The sequence below is a fragment of the Centropristis striata genome, chromosome 23 (assembly GCF_030273125.1).
Source record: "Centropristis striata isolate RG_2023a ecotype Rhode Island chromosome 23, C.striata_1.0, whole genome shotgun sequence".
Classification (NCBI taxonomy): Eukaryota; Metazoa; Chordata; class Actinopteri; order Perciformes; family Serranidae; genus Centropristis; species Centropristis striata.
The window spans coordinates 13,254,979-13,271,387 of record NC_081539.1 but is presented as its reverse complement, the minus strand read 5'-3'; the positions used below and the strand labels follow the sequence as shown (position 1 = coordinate 13,271,387).

At 39.8% G+C, this 16,409-nt stretch overlaps 1 protein-coding gene across 3 annotated transcripts; it reads right to left on the bottom strand.

Annotated features, from left to right (window-relative positions):
* Positions 1–450: 450 nt before the first annotated feature.
* LOC131962072 (microtubule-associated protein futsch-like) lies at positions 451–14,520 on the bottom strand. Of its 3 annotated transcripts, none has more exons than XM_059327029.1 (10): positions 14,470–14,520; positions 6,393–12,801; positions 6,228–6,315; positions 5,516–5,585; positions 5,325–5,436; positions 5,061–5,192; positions 4,354–4,443; positions 3,833–3,976; positions 3,165–3,349; positions 451–1,969 (listed from the first exon to the last, which is right to left on the bottom strand). In XM_059327029.1, the coding sequence occupies exons 2-10, from the start codon at positions 12,798–12,800 to the stop codon at positions 1,801–1,803; spliced, it is 7,398 nt and encodes a 2,465-aa protein (XP_059183012.1). In that variant the 5' UTR covers position 12,801; positions 14,470–14,520; the 3' UTR covers positions 451–1,800. The 3 variants fall into 3 exon arrangements, with proteins under 3 accessions (XP_059183012.1, XP_059183011.1, XP_059183013.1); XM_059327028.1 differs by having other exon boundaries at positions 14,387–14,482; XM_059327030.1 differs by having other exon boundaries at positions 5,325–5,433; positions 14,387–14,482.
* Positions 14,521–16,409: the final 1,889 nt, after the last annotated feature.

Genomic DNA, 16,409 nt, shown 5'->3' with positions numbered 1-16,409 from the left:
AAAGTGGTCTAGCAGACTGATTGGTGAGCCACAGCTCAACGTGGAGACCTTGTTCACAAAACAATTACAGCGCATTACTGTAAATGTCCAATCTCTTTAAATTGATAATTTTGTTAAATCTTGAACTGAAAAGTAACTAAAGCTGTCAGCTAAATGATGTGGAGTAAAAAGTACAATATTTGCCACCTAATGTGATAGAGAAGAAGTATAAAGTTACATAAAATGGAAATACTCAAGTAAAGTGCAAGTACCTCAAAATTGTGCTTGGGCTGTAAATGGCCGATATTTCCAACACAAAACAATCTAGATTGATAAATATCACCACAGTATGTGGTGATATTTAAATATGTATTTTTGATTTTGGGGTTATATGTTCCTTTAAGGGATCAGAGGTAAATAATCAAACACTCACCTGTTGCTTCTTCCCGGAAGAAAACTGAGCAAGCAAAATCATGTTTTAAATCGTTTATTATTTAAATAAATATTTACATAACAGCTTCGTATAAATCAAATTTCTTTTTCTTACACGACACATCTTTCTAAAAGCAACTGCTTTAACGAGAAGGCAGAAGAAAATAAGGGATGGAGTACAATGATACTGTAAATCTGTGTTGAGAGGCAGAGGTTCATGTCAGCCCCTTGTGTTGATCACTGAGCAAATATTCCTGTTTGCAATCATAACCTGGATGACTTTCACCATCGCTCGAATACCATTTAACACCTGAGCCTTAAGACCTTGCTCATCCATTATAAAAGTTGTAATAGTATGCATAACTCTACATGATAATTTGATATACATTTTAATTTGTTGTTACTAAGGAATAGGAGGATGATACTCTACGCTAAATCAATAAAAAGCCATAATGTATGGCGAAGAAAAAAAACAAAAAAAAAACATTTTAGGTCACACATTATTAATTCAGGCACAAACAAAGCAATAGACAGCCTCTGTGAAATTAAAAGACACTCATACAGTTTAGGCTACAATGCCCTGCTAAACGGTGTACAGTATATGGCTCAGCTTGGAAAACTAAACGTTTGAGGCAAGGTGATCTAAGAGAATTAGAGCACACAATTAATGCCCAAGCTACAGTTCTTCTAACCCACGTCTCTTCAACCAGACTGTTGAAACGAGTCCCTCCGATTAAAACACCTGGTTTGGATGATCAGTTTGAAATAAAACATAAAACATGACAGTGAAATCAGCGCGACTGATGTGGAAAAACAATAACTGCCCGATAAGTATCGTGCTGTTGTGCTGTTAAAACACAACTCGTGACGATGGCAGCGTCACTTTTAACCGTAAAGAGATAAACATGAAAAAACCCTCGTAGTTTACTACATCATGTCAGTAAAATGTGTTAAAGCAGAATGAGGACAAAACTCTAAAATAACCATTTTATTTAATGCAGCCGGTCGACTTTATGCTTCTCAGGGATTAAAATAAAAACCCAGTGAAATGCTCTTTGTTTCCTATTGCTGTCAGGTCATGCATGTAAACTCTATACTTCTAATAAAACCAATTGTTTACTTAAAAATGTATAAAGAAAATACTCTTTTTTTTCTTCCAAAATACTATTCAGGTAGGGATTAAAGGGTGAATTCATAATTTTTTTCAACAACACCTTGTTGTTTTCATCCTGAGATTTAAACCAATGTGTGTCCTCTCCAAGGAGTAATTTACAGTTTTTTTGTTTAATTGTAGTACAGGTTCTGCATCAGACACCGTTAAGTGATGGTGCGTCCCCGTTGGTCAATGGGCGCCTCATTTAAATCCATCGTTACCTTTCCTGAAGACTGTCATACTGCGTCCTTTTTGGGCTGGGCCGAGTGTGTTCCACTCACAAAGTTATAAACCAAAAACTGAGAAGTGCCAAAATATTGTGTGGCAAAGAGTTTTCCATCAGGCGTGGGGTCGGAGAAAGCGATCTCGTCCTTGCTCAGGTATGAACCGTAAATGAAGTTGTTTCTGTGCAGGAAAAACAAAAAAAATGAAGTTATGTGAATTTCAGGGATGCATGATGACATCTGCAGAAGTTTTTTTTGCCTTTTTTAAACACTAAAATGTCATAATTGGCGAGAAATTAACATTTTTAGAGATATGCCAGTGGGCCATCAGGATAACAGTAGGCATAATAAAACATGCTGAGGTCAACTATGTCGTCTACAACATCAAAATACTCTCTGGAGCTCTCTGGGTAAGACTAATTTAATAAGAATTGTGTTCTTTGGATAATAATTCATAAATCTGTGTTAAAAGAGTTGTTTTTGCTGTTAGTTGTAGCCTATGGATGCTAAGATGTTTCCCATAATGCACAGAGTTGAGTTTTAGGTCTTCCTAGACTTCACGTGGTCAACGCTCCAGGGGTCCGATTTCTAACTTATTACCTCACTTGTTTACATTATAGTTGCTGTACAGACTGAATAGTACATGGCAGGAATTTATTTTATTTATTTATTAAATGTATTTTTTTCTCTGCACCGTTTGTCATGTTTATTTGTTTTTCATGTTGAAAAAGGTTGACATTTTCAGAAATAAAGAACTAAAACAAAATTAAAAGAAACATGTGGTTTTACAAAAAAATACAAGTGCACCTCAATACATTAGAATATCATAGAAAAGTCAATTTCCAGTAGTTCAAGTCAAATGGCCCCAACCAAGTATTGAGTCATATAGATGGACATACTTTTCAGAGGTCAACATTTCCATATTAAACATACTTTTTTAAAATTGGTCTTTTGTAATCAAATTTTTGACACACTGAATTTTAAGTCTTCATTAAATGTTAGCCATAATCATTATAATTAGAAGAAATTAAATCAATTAAGACATGAAATGTTTCATTCCATGTGTAATGGATCTATATAATGTGATATTTCTACTATTTGAATTGAATTACTGACATAAACTTTTCTATGATACCTGTATTACAAAAGGAGACCAGACTTACTCCCCTGACTAATGGAGAGACCTGATGTTCTCTGCAATTAGGTGGAAAAAATGCACATGTATTGGTAATGGCATCGGAAATCGGCCAACACAAGTTGGTAAATATCGGCATATGAGATAATGTCAAAAAAAAAATCCAATATCGTGCATTCCTAGTGAATTTGGTTTTAGGTGATATAGCATCAAACCCTGGTGGCTTTTAAGACACACTGACCTGAGGCACTCCAGCATGCGTGAGGCGATACCCTGGCGTCTCATCATGTTGACCACCCAGATGCGGCTGATGCCACAGATGGCGGGCTCCGCCGTTGTGGAGCAGCACCAAGCTCTCTGACGTTCAAACATCAGCTTCTCGCCCTCTGAGCCCTCCGGTACCTGCTCCTCGATCACCCTGTATCCCTGTGGGCATCAGACAAAGCTCAGTATACTTGTATAATGCAGTCTGCTGTTATCTACAGTCATGGAAAAAAAATATTAGACCACCCTTGTTTTCTTCAGTTTATTGTTTATTTTAACGCTTGGTACAACTAAAGGTACATTTGTTTGGACAAATATAATGACAACAACAACAATAGCTCATAAGAGTTTAATTTAAGAGCTGATATCTAGCCATTTTCCATTTTTTCCCTGATAATGATTTTGGTTATTATCAAGACAACCATGGAAAATGGCTAGATATCAGCTTTTAAAATAAACTCTTATGAGCTAGTTTTGTTCTTATCATTATATTTGTCCGTACAAACGTACCTTTAGTTGTACCAGGCATTAAAATGAACAAAAATTTAAGAAAAAGGGTGGTTTAATAATGTTTTCCATGACTGTATTTTGTTTTTACATGACAAATATTCTGACACACTCCCTGTCTGGTACAGTATCACTCACCTCTTGTATGTGCTCTGCTATGAGGCATCCGGCCACTTTCTTGTCATTGGAGATGAAGAGGAAGGTTTTGGTCTGAGAGGGACACTTGGTCTCCACCTGCTGGAAGCCGAGGTCGTTGTCCACCATCTCTCTGATCTCTTCCACCTGAGAAACACACAGTTAACGTGAAGTGGTGAAATCATATGGTGGTGTTTGTTTGCTCTAGGCCAAAAATGTCATTACATGACTGGGGAATATGTATTCAGACATTTTAACAGTCTTTGGTGCTGGTGGGTGACAGCTGTTTGCCCTTTTAAATAACACTGTATGTGTGACATTTACACATATTTATATTTGATATCCTTAATTCCAAATCAGGGGGACTCCAAACCAGTCAGTGACATTAAGGTTATATCGACAGGATAATCAGTTCAGACCAGACTCGAATCAGGAACACCCTTCACGATTGTCAGGAAGGGCGAATCAGTCATGAAATCATCCCAATTGTTCTCTAATGTGATGCCAACATTCCCAGACTGTACCTTCTTCAGAGCATATTTGGGATCATCTGGCAGGACAAGAATGATTTTGCCGTCAGGAAACTCTAACAGTATCCTCTCTTTTTTCCATCCCTGAAAAAATAAGGGAAAAAGAGTGACTTTATGTAACAGAAACAATCTTTTTATTGTCCTCATGAGGCATTCTTCTTTTGATAAGTACAGTAACATCCTCTGTGCTATTAATATATCATTTCAGTATAATAAATACGTATATGTGTAATTAATCTACTTCTGTTTCATTCATTTGGTCATATAATCTATTTAAGTGTTAATATCATCAGTTATATCTGACACTTTGAAACCACATCCTCTTGCATAATGCTACAATAACACTGTTTTCTAATGAGATAATTGAAATGTATCTAAATAAAATGACAGAAATTTACAAGTGCCCAAAAAGTGTATTGAACATTAAGAATATGAAACTACTAAACAAACATCATCAAGACAAATGTTTTACACAATCAGGAAGTGATCAAACTTAATTTTATTGCACAAACTTGTTGACTTTAATAGTGTTTGCCCCTGAACATTTTGTGTTTCATTATTTTAAATAAGCTTTTTAACACATGCTTGGTATGAATTTTCTAGAAAGAAACGCATCTGTGTATTGCCCTGATGAGTCAATATTGTGAGACAGCAGGCAAGATGAAAAATAAGACATGTAATTTAAGGAAACTTCCTCTCACCACATATTTGACAGCGCTGATGAACTGGTTGTGGAAGAGTAAATGTTGAGATTCATCTTCAGGGTTGGCAGCAGAGTAGAACATCCCACACACGCTGCAGGCCACTGCTCCAAAATGCTTCTGTCCTGCATCCTACGAGACAGAGAAAACAACACATCACGTCTAAATAAATGCTCAGTGATGTTAAATAGCTCCAACCGGCAATTTTTAACCTCTGGTTTAAAGTTTACTCGCTATGCAGTGTATAAACAGAAAGATGCTCACGATAATGGTTTGGGTGCCATCTTTGTCGGCCTCCTTCAGTTTCTTGAGTTCTTTTTGCAGACAGGCATCAGAGAGAGGAGTCCTGCCATCCTGTGGCTCCGCTGCTGCTCTGCTGTGATACAAACACTTTACTTCAGATTTCTGCCACTACAAGGAAAAACATGTCAAATTACTTGAGAGGAATGTCTTACTTTTGAGGTTTTTCCGATCTCTTCTCGGCTGTTTCTGTCTTATTTTCCGGAGAAGAATCAACACCAGTGACTGGAAGAGAAGTTTTGCAAATCAAGAACAGGAACTCAATTCTTTCAGCTCTATCATCTAATGTAATGGTGGAGCTAATAGTCTTCTTGATTACTAATGTCATATTTTAAACATAGTAGGATGTTATTCAGGATTTCATAATCCTGTGATAACACTACAAACAAGAAGGGCACTCTGAGGGTGCAGAGCTCCACCAAGACCCCATCTAGCAATGTTCACATGGACATAAATATTCCGCCGTTATATGACAATGGTCCGAATATGATGCGGGTCATTTAAACAGCATAATAAATATTCTGAATTTAGGAATTTTTCAATTAGGACATGTGGGATATGCCGACAATAATCAGATTTAAGCAGTTGTCTTTGGACATGTATACAGTGTATTCAGAATATGTCTCACATCTGGGTTTTTTTTACGGGTTTTAAAGTTTACGACACACAGCCTCTTGCATGTTTACAGTCAGCTCTGAGCACTCAACCTTTTTCACAGAAGTAATGATATTAAATACTTCAGGGAACAAAGAAGAATAATTGCTCACCACAGATATCCTGAAGACAAAATCAGTCTTGTATTTAGTAATGTGACAACAACATGACAGATGTTTCAATAAATCATACCAAGTGCAAATCAAAGCATACCTGCAGGCTTTTCTTCACACTTCTGTGTGTCATCAGACACTTTTGAGCCGTCTTCAGAGGGGAGGGAAGATGTGGGAGCAGCTGTAACCTACGTAAGAAAGAGACAGGGGATGATTAACAGCAACTGTGCTGTTTGTGAGACCCATAACAGCATCATTTATTTACCTTGCATTTGCTCTCTTCAGATGATGGTGCATTTTTCAGAGGCATTGAACTATCGTCGACTTTAGGAGCAGCAGGTTTTGTGCCAGATGTGTTTGAAGCAGCAGCCTGAGTTGCACTAGCAGCAGGCTTTAACTGAGGTGAAGCAGAAGCAGCGGGTTTGGACTGACCCGGAGCTGCAACAGCATTTGACTGAGGTGTCGTCGAAACAGGAGACTTTAGTTGAGCTTTAATGGGAAGGACGTGTTTTGAAGACGCTGCGGCAGTAGTAGTAGCTGTGGCCTTCGGCTGGGATGATGTTGCAACAGCAGGCTTTGACTGTGGAGTGGTGGAACCAGCAGGTTTTGACTGAGCTGTAGCTGCAACAGTGGGCTTTGACTGACCTGAGATCTGTCCAGCAGGCGTGGTCTGAGCTTTGAGCTTTGCCTGGGCGGCGAGATGTGATGAAACTGTGGGTTTTGACTGAACTGTGGGTTTAGATTGGGCTGCAGGGTTTGACCGAACGTGTGGTGGTATCGGCTGTGCTGGTCTTGACTGAGGACCAGGCTTTGCTGGTAATGGGTCATCGTCAAGTTCAAAGTCATCAAAGGAGTACTTGGGTCTGGGTCTGTATGGCTTGTACTCAACAGGCTTCTGTTTTTGAGCATTAAGTCCGTTGGGCATGGGCGGGGGTACTGCTGGGAGGGTCCTCTTGCCTCCTGATCTGGTCACTTTTGCGGCGGGCCCCGGAGCAGGGGTTTCTTTATTAGCTTGAGCTTTAGTTTGCCTTGTTGATTTACGGGTTCCAACATTAGGAGTCCCAGTTTTGGAGGCTTCCACTTTGGCAGCTTCAGGTTTAGTGGGTTCAGTTTTGGAGGCTTCCGTTTTAGTGGGTTCAGTCTTACTGGGTTCGGTCTTACTGGGTTCGGGTTTAGGAGTGTCAACATTAGGGACATCCGCCTTGGGTGTTGCAGGCTTGCTAGTTGAGGCCGGACTTGGGAGAGGTGTTTTCGGTGGACTGGCAGGTGGTGGAGGTGTGGTCACAGAACTGACTGAGAACGGAGAGGATGCAGACATGGGTACTTGCCAATCTAAGTCTGAAAACATCTGATTTGCTTGGTCAGTTTTAAGCTTCTTTACACGTGCCCAAGACATTTTCTCTCTCTGCAGTTCAACCTGTCTGAGTCTTTGATATCTAGTTAGCTTCTTTTTCTCGTGGACTTTCAGTGGCACTGAAACCTGTGTGACGAAGAAACGCCGCTTTGGAGGCTCTGCAGCAGACTTAGCCTCGGTGGAATCATCTGTCGACAGCTGGACTGTGGATGCTTCCTCAGCAGGGGTCTCTGTAGCAGAGCTCTCTTCTGGTCCAGCTGGAGGCGCCACATTAACAGTGTCTGGCTCCTGCGTGTTAACAGGTGAACTCTCTTTCTTGCTGGCTTCACTCTTGGCTGTTGCTGCTGCGGCCGCCGCCGCCGCCACTACTGCTGCTGCTGCTGCCGCTGCTTGTTTTTCTTCTTCTATCCTCTTTAGAAGCATGCTGTCTGTAGCAATGTCCTCTGCAATCTCCTGACACAAAGCTAAGAGGTTCAGCTGCTGTCTGTTTGCTGTCCTCTTAGCCGCTGCAGCCTTTTGCTCAGCCAGAGCTGCCAGCCGGGCTTTGGTTCTGGCCTGTGTGTTCATTTCTTGTTTCTTGGGTTTTTCTGCCTCCTGTCCCTTTTTATCCGTCACAGTCTTTTCAGCTGTGCTGTTTTGCTTCAAGCTGGTCCCACAACTGACATCTTTAATTTTCTCATTAACCTTTATCTCCGACTCTTTGGGAGGCGCTGCCTCAGGCTTTTCCTGGGGTTTTTCTATTATTGTAATGTCACTGTCTTCATCATTATCTTCCTCTGCTACTACAATCTCACGACCGATCTCGATATCCTGCAGAATCTGCACTTCTTGGAGGTCTAAATTAGCCTCTGCGTTTTCTATCACCAGTGCTTCATTTGTGACATGAGCATGAGAGTTTGCCATGTCAGTCTCTGAGGTATTAATCATGTCAGATGGTGGTTGCTGGCTGTGGTCAGAATTTTGAATAACTTCAACACCTTCGTCAGTTGAGATTTCTCTCCCAAGCCCGGTCTCCTGATCCAACACCTCACTTGAATTCGTCACTTTGATCTCATCAGTCGTTTGACATTGCTGCACTTCTGCCTCAGGGAAGACTGTTTGTTGGGAACCATTTAAAATCCTCTCACCTTCCAAAGCACTGTCTGGATTCACCTGCTCTGACATCGAGTCTGACAAACCTGATTCGGCTGCTGCTTGAGTGACAATATCAAAGGGAACTTCCTCCATTGGGATTGGTTCTAAGATCACAAACTCCTCAGATGTGCTATCTGGTATTTCAACTTCAGTGGTGGTTGTAGTTGTTGTCACGGTGACATCTGCAACGTCCTGAAGTCCAGTATCCTCCTGCACCTGCTCAGAGAATTCTGTGGCCCCGACACAGTCCGGATACCCGTTCCTCTCACTTTTTTCCGTTGCATCTCCTGACTGGCCATCTGGTGTGCTGATGTCATCACTGGAGCTGATCACTGCAACTTGTTTCACATCCACACTCATGTTACTCTGCTCCAACTGTACAGAGACACAACTCTCTGGCTCTCTGACGGTTTGTGCTTCCATTTCCACTTCTTGGCTGTCCGAGACGCCAATTTGCTGCTGGACGTTTTCCTCATTTTCCACTTGTTGGTTACAGCTGTTTTCTCCATTAGCAGATGAAACTCCTTCCACCTGTTGGGCACTCTGTAAGTCCAGTAAAGACAAACCTTCGTGGTTCTCTGATGCTGTAGGAATCTCTCTTTCATCACTACTCTCTGGGCTACTAATGGGCTCATACACTATCTGGTTTTCATGAATCTCAACCTCAGACTGAGTCTTAATTTGCTCTTCTGATTCCTGAATTACTATATCGACGTCATCTGGTTGGCCACAAACAAACACTATGACTTCATTGCTCCCAGTTCCTTCTTCTTGACCCTCGATATTACTGACTGTTTTGTCAGCCTTATCAGAGGAAATGATTGCGGCCTCTTCTTTGACCTCATTAATCACTTGTCCCCCTGTTTCCTCTTCAGAAGCAGAATCTTCTCTTTCTATTGATCCACTTATTACATCCATATCCCCTTGGATATCCTGAGCAGTAGGCTCTCTCTGCATGTTTGCATTAACCTTACTTTCAGTCATTGAGAGAGGGCTGTGAGTTTGATTTGATAAGGCCATAGTGGGTACTTCGACTCCCTCCATCACCTGGTTTTGTTCTGCTGTAGGCGCTGCTTTACAAATCCCCTCTGGCGTTGTTGTAGTCGCTTCCATATTTACTTGAACCTCTGGAACGTTAACATATTCAGCCACAACCTTCTCTTCAATTTCTTTACTCTCACAATTTGCAGTCACTAGATCTTTTTGATCTTCTGTGTTGAGTTCACTGACCTGCTGACTTTGGATTTCCTCTGTAGCTGGTGGATTAAAAACCTCCTCTGGCGTTGCTGTTGTTTGCGTTTCCATTTCTATTTGATTCTCGAAAGCATCCACACATTCTGCGATAACCTCATCCTTGTTTTCTTCGCTTTCAGCATTGGCAACAATAATGTCTTTTAACACTTCAGCATCTGTAGTGAGTTCGTTAACCTCCTGACCTTGCTGGTTTTGTGTTTCTACTGTACTTGTTGGATCAGAAGTCTCCTCTGTTGTCTGCGAATCCATTTCTTTTTGATTCTCAGTTGCACCGACACATTCTGACATAACCTTGATTTCATTTCCATTCCTCTCAGGAGTCTGAATCCTTAGACTTTCTTGAGCTTTTTCAGATACGTCTGTCGCAGGTTGAGTGAATTCTTGGCTCTTCTGGACCTTTGTCTCTACTGTTGGTGCCATGTTAGAAATCTCCACTAATGTTTCTGCTGTCTCCATATTGATTTCACTTTGACTTTTCTGACTTTGTATTTCCACTGTAGTTACTGTGTTAGACCTCTCCTGTACTGCTGCAGTCTGCATGTCCACTTCATTTAGACTTTTCTGCAATTCCATTGAAGAAGCTGGATTTAAAACCTCTGACGTTGACATATTCTGCATTTCCATTTGACTCTCTGGTCGAGCCACAGATTGAAAGTCCACCTCATCAAGTTCAGCTGATGTATTTGTGGTGGGTTCACTGACTTCTTGGCTTTGTATTTCCACTGTAGGCACAATGTTAGACCTCTCCTCTGATGCCGTTGTAGTCTGCATGTCCACTTCCTTTTCATTCTCAGAAGCAACAACATATTCAGCATTGCCATTCTGACAGTTTACAGCTGGATGCTTCTGTGCTTTATCAGACATGTCCATGGTGCATTCACTGTCTCCTGGCTTCTCCTGGCTTTGTACATTCACTGTAGATGCAGGAGTAGAAACCTCTGATGCTGTTGCAGTCTGTCTCTCTGGTCCAATAGTATGTTTAATGTTCTTGCTGTCTTCATTTCCAATTATTTTAGATTTTAAAACCTGATCCTGATGGAATTCTGAAGATACGTCTGTGGCACGTTCACTGACCTCCTGGCTCTTTTGGTTTTGTATTTCCGCTGTAGCAGCTTGATTAGGAATCTCATGCTCTGGTGTTGCAGTGGCACATTCAAAGTTTATTATTTTTTTAATTGTCACTGCATCTTCTTTGTCTTCAGCAGGCATTTCTGGAATGTGGTCTTTAACTTTGTGGCCCCCCTCTTTTTGTTTATCCTCTTTAGGTGCTAAGTTAGACCTCTCCTCTGATGTTATTTTAGTCTGCAGTTCTGCGTCTATCCGACCCTCTGAGACTGTGACACAATCAAGAACAGCCTCACAACCTGGTGTCAGTATTTCAGCACAGCTGTCAGTTGTCCTGTCCATCACCTCGTGTAGCTCAACTAAAGACTGTGGACCAGTGACAGTCTGAGTCAGGATCTCCACTCCTTCCCTTTCACTTTCTTCAAGCTTTTCTTCAGACTTTCTGACTAGTTTGTTCACACCGTCACATGAGTTGGTAATGGTATCCGGCACTTCACGGCTCACTCGATCCTCAGATTTGGATTCCTCTTTGAACGTAACTTGAATTTTGACACTGAGGTCTGTTTGAGTCTCTGGATTGCCAACAGACTCTGATGTTGTTAGATTTTCCTCAGTCTGACTCTCTGGGTTACTACTTCCTACCATGATCTCTTCTTCTGCTGGTGCAGAGTTTGTTTCTTTTGACAGTGTTTTATGTTCCACATCGCTGTGTTCTGCAGAGACACCGGCTGCCAGCACTTTATGCTCCCCTTCTTCACTTTTACATTTCATATCCAGCTTTGTCTCCTCAGAAACAGGCGCTGTGGTCTCCTTTTTTTCAGTTCCACTGCTCACATCTGTCCGACTTCTACAAGCTGTCCTTTCACCTACCCGTACTTCACCTTCTCGACCTGGATTTGCATCTCCAGTACTAGAACATTGTGTCTCCACTGACGTCACAAATGTTTCATCGTCTCCATCCTTTTGGCTTTTGATGGCAGTGTCCTTATTTCCATTTTCCTCTGCTGCAGATATGATGCAAGGCGAACCTGCAGCAGTTGCAGAGACACAGTTTAATGTTTCTCTACATGATGCTAGTGCTTCATTATCTATAAGCTTTTGTCTTTCTACATTTTTAAATTCTTCATGTTTACTTTCATCAGTTGAACAGTCAAATTCAGTGCTAGCTTTTGCATATGAGACTAAAGTTTCCTTTGACTCTGCTTGTGTTGCATTAACTGACATTTCTTGTGTAGAATCTTTTTTCTCATCCTGATTCTGCTCTCCAGCATTTGAATCTGAAAATCTGCCATAATCGTGGTCCATCTGAACGGGGTCTCTAGGTGCAGATGGTGACCCTTGGCTTGTCTCCTGTGGGTCAGACGTCGACTCCTCAGCCTTGCGTTTAGCTTTGACTCGATTTGAGTATTTTCTGATGCAGCGGGCCTTTTCACCATCATCCCTCTCTCTGAAGAAGTCAGTCTTACCACCATCACTACTCAACTCATCCTCAGACTCTGTTGAGGCTGTTCGCTTCAGGGAAGCTTTGGAGTTAGCTTTCTGTGAGGGAGCTTCTCCGCAGGAGGCACTTGTGGCTTTCAGAAGCTTGGCTTTTTTGACAGGTGGGTCAGAAATGGTTTTGCTGGAATCCTTTGGAGGGGAACTCTGTTTGGATGACTTGGCTGGTTTATTCCCCCCTTCCGCTGAGGCTGACAGTTTTTTCTTAGTCCGTGGGTCTGTTGTCTTTTCTAGCGTATTTCCTGTTTTAAGGGACCTATTATTGGTAGCTGGTGTAGTTTTGGATGGCGGAGCCTCCCCATCCTCATCCAACTTCCTCATCTTGGGCTGAGGATCATGAGGAGATGATCCTCTCTTTGGGGCTGGCATTCTGTCAAAAATAAGTGATAAAAATAAAGTTATTACAATCAGCATAAAGAAACCGGGACAACAGAGGAGATGCAACATAACCCTAAATTACCTATTTTATATAATGATCTAGCATTAGTGTCACAAAATTGAGGGGGGTAAAGACACCCCAAGATATCTCAGACTGCCCCTAAAAAATCCTGACTGAGAGTCCAAAATTGTTGTCATTAAAAATATTTCTGAAAAGTCTATATTTACTGGTTCAGGCCAGGGTTTTCCCTACCATTATGAGGCTTGACGCAGCACCAAAGCTGTTTTGAGCACCACTTAAGCTGAATGACTCTAAAATCAATAGGAGAGCATGATGACTTTGCACAGATCTAATGGTTGTTGTTGGTTCCCAGTTGACATTTTTAGCAAGTTTTATTTTAGGTGTCGTTTATTAATGATCTACTCCACGGTAGCTTTTCCATCTTTTTGTACACAGATGTGGTGATCATAATGGTCTAAAATTATGTGAAATTGTATAAGATTTTCTTTGGGTAAGATATCTACACCCGCCCCCATGATATGTGCAGCCAAGTCTTCCATTCATTCTAGAGAATTAGAGAGACACTCTAATTCTAATTAGAGGGAGAATTAGAGAAACACTGTAGGCCAATATCATAACCTTACATTAAGCAATCGCTTCATTTTCATTCAGCTAATTTAATTTTTAAATCTGTCTCCAACTCACATACTAACATAAACAGCACGTTTACAAACACATGCACTGATAATAGCACTGCATATAATAGCAGTGGTATGTTTTTTCATTTACTCATGTTGGTACATGGTAGTGATTACTGAATGCATTTGAATCCAAAGAGCCTCCAAAATTGTAAAAGCCCCGTTTTTTTGTTGACAAAATGTTTTAAATTTCCCTACATTGGCTTAGATTAACACTTTGCATATTACTGTCTAGTCACTATAACATTATTACCATCATATCATCAGTATAATTACCATCATCTTGCCACTGTACCTTACCTACCAACTTATCTTCTTTTTAACTTCTTAAGTGTCCTTGTAGTATTCTGTGTGTTTTATCTATTGATGTTTTTATTTATTCTACCTTAGTATTTTATTCTATTGTATTTTATTGTACTTGAATACCGGAAAACTGTGACAACCGAATTTCCCTTCGGGGATGAATAAAGTAATCTATCTATTTATCTATCTATCTTAAATAAAGTAAATCCGGCTGTAGTATTATATTAGTATGAGCTATAACCGTTTTTAAATGCTGTTACCTGGATTTCCTGACAGACAACAAGGCTAACGTTGGACATAAACAGTGATAAATCGCAGTTAAACCAGCTGGCTAGCAAGTCACACAATGTACAATGTACATCTTCGCAGTTATTCTGCATTTACATGACTTATCTTGCTGACTGTCTGGCAGCAGACAGAGTTTGTTGTCAGCAGGAGTTGTGCAGACAGTTAGAAATGCTCAGTTAGCTAGCTAGCAGATGCTAATGTTGCTAAAGCTAGCAGCAGCCAACTCGCAACAAATGAGCGAAGCGAGACTCGCTGATTAAGTCCCTAAAAACAGTCGGCAGACTCACGGAGCGGAGCGCGGAGGGAGCGGTCCTCACTCTACTAATGTCTGAGAAGAGATAAAGCCAAGACATCCGTCAATGAAACTCACTTTGATGTTTTCTTTTTCAACAACAGCTGTTTTTTTTCCTGTGAATAAAAATTAACTGTACTTCCGGAGGGTAACGGCGGATGTGACGTAGCAGGCAGCCCCCTCCAGGCATGTTAAAAAAAAATCGAGATTAAAGTTTTAAAATTCGTCACCCTGTTAAAATAACTAATTATAACTAACTAATTTTTTCAAGTTTTGCAGGAAACACAAAAAACTTCACCAAAATTGTAAATTATGTAACTGAAGAGAAATAAATAACTTAGGCAATTTTTTTAACATGCCTTTGTGACTTAAGCAAGATATGGTAACACTTTATTTTAAGGTGTCTACATAAGAGTCACACAAGCCTGTCAGAAACATGACATGACACGTATCATGAGCATTAATGTTACTTCAAAGTGTCATTAATGTTCATGACACATCCCATGTCATGTTTATGACACGCTCATGTCACTTTTATGTAGACACCTTCAAAATAAAGTGTTACCGTATCTTACTTAAGTCACATAGGCATGTTCAAAAAATTACCTAAGTCACATTTATTTTGACTTAAGCATAATAAATCTGCTTAAGTCACACACTTGACATAGGCCATTATCTTAAAGGGGTAAAATCACATGATCTGATCAACTGAGGATGTAGGCGATTTTACCATAGGTGGCCGGCGTCATGAGGAGATGATTTAGGCAAAAAAACAATTTTGACAAAAAATAACTTAGACGATTTACTCAATAGAGACAAACAATGAGTGGTGGAAGAAATAGTCAGACCTTTTTACTTAAGTATAAGAATTTATATCTCAGTGTATAATCTGCCCAGCAACTACACATGAAAAGTAGCTAATTTGAAGAAATAATACTCCAAATAATTATTTCCATTGTATATTCATTTTTTTATATATTATTTTCTCGACTAATTGATAAGTTGTTTGGTCTATAAAATGGCAAAAAGTGTTGAAAAAAAAAATTGATCTATTTTGTACTTTGCACTTCAAGTTTAAGCACAAATGTTTTCCAGATTGAAAGATTCAACAGAAAAAAAAAATAATAATATAATATAAGCATAATGGAGGTGTAATTGCAAAAGTAAAATAAATAGGTTAATACAAAATTAAGTAAAATGTGGATACGAGAAATAAGCCACCACAAGATATTTACATTTAAGGAGCTGGGAAACAGAGAGACAGTTTTTTGTTTTGTTTTTTACTCAAACCAATGAATCGAATATCAAAAGAAAAAGAAAAAAAGGGACTATTTTAACAGTTAAAAATGAATTGATTATTCTTTGCAGCTCAACTTATTTGGTAACTTGTTGGGCATTTAGATTAAAGTGGAAACCGAACTATGTGATTAATGTTCCAGGTAAATAAGTAAATAAACATACTCAGTTACAAGTAAAAGTGCAGTATAACCAAATATATTTATTCAGATAGGTCTACTTAAGTAGAGTAGGTTAAGGTAGGCTTATTTCACTTGTGAATTTCCATTTCATGCAACTTTCTACAATTCAGCTCCAAGTATTGTATTTTGTATTCCACCTATTCGACAGCTTTAGTTGCTTTGCAGATTTAGAATATTTGAACAAAATATGAATCAACTAATAAATTATGGTAAGCCTATTATTATAGCTTAAGCTACCCAGCAGTATGTGAAGTAAATTCAGTTGAGCTCCATATTTACCAGCTGCAACAATACAGAGATGAACACATAAATGCATCAATAATTATAATCTAGTACTATTATTAAATGGGCCATTCTACATAATAGGTACCTTTGCTTTTGGCACTTTAAGTATATTTTGATGCTGATACTTCTTGTAAATTTACTTAAGAGTTTGAATGCAGGACTTTTACTTGTAATGGAGTATTTATATGCTGTAGTATCACTACTTTTATTCAAAGAAAATATCTTCCACCGCTGCATGTCCGGTCTCTGGAGTCA

Bases quoted from the DNA above. Each gene is read 5' to 3' on its own strand.
- LOC131962072 (XM_059327029.1), bottom strand. From the start codon at position 12,800: ATGCCAGCCCCAAAGAGAGGATCATCTCCTCATGATCCTCAGCCCAAG. The intron at 6,316-6,392 runs GTAAATAAATGA...TTTCTTACGTAG, and splicing joins CTGAAGAGAGCAAATGCAAG to GTTACAGCTGCTCCCACATC. The intron at 1,970-3,164 runs GTCAGTGTGTCT...TTTCCTGCACAG, and splicing joins CGCATGCTGGAGTGCCTCAG to AAACAACTTCATTTACGGTT.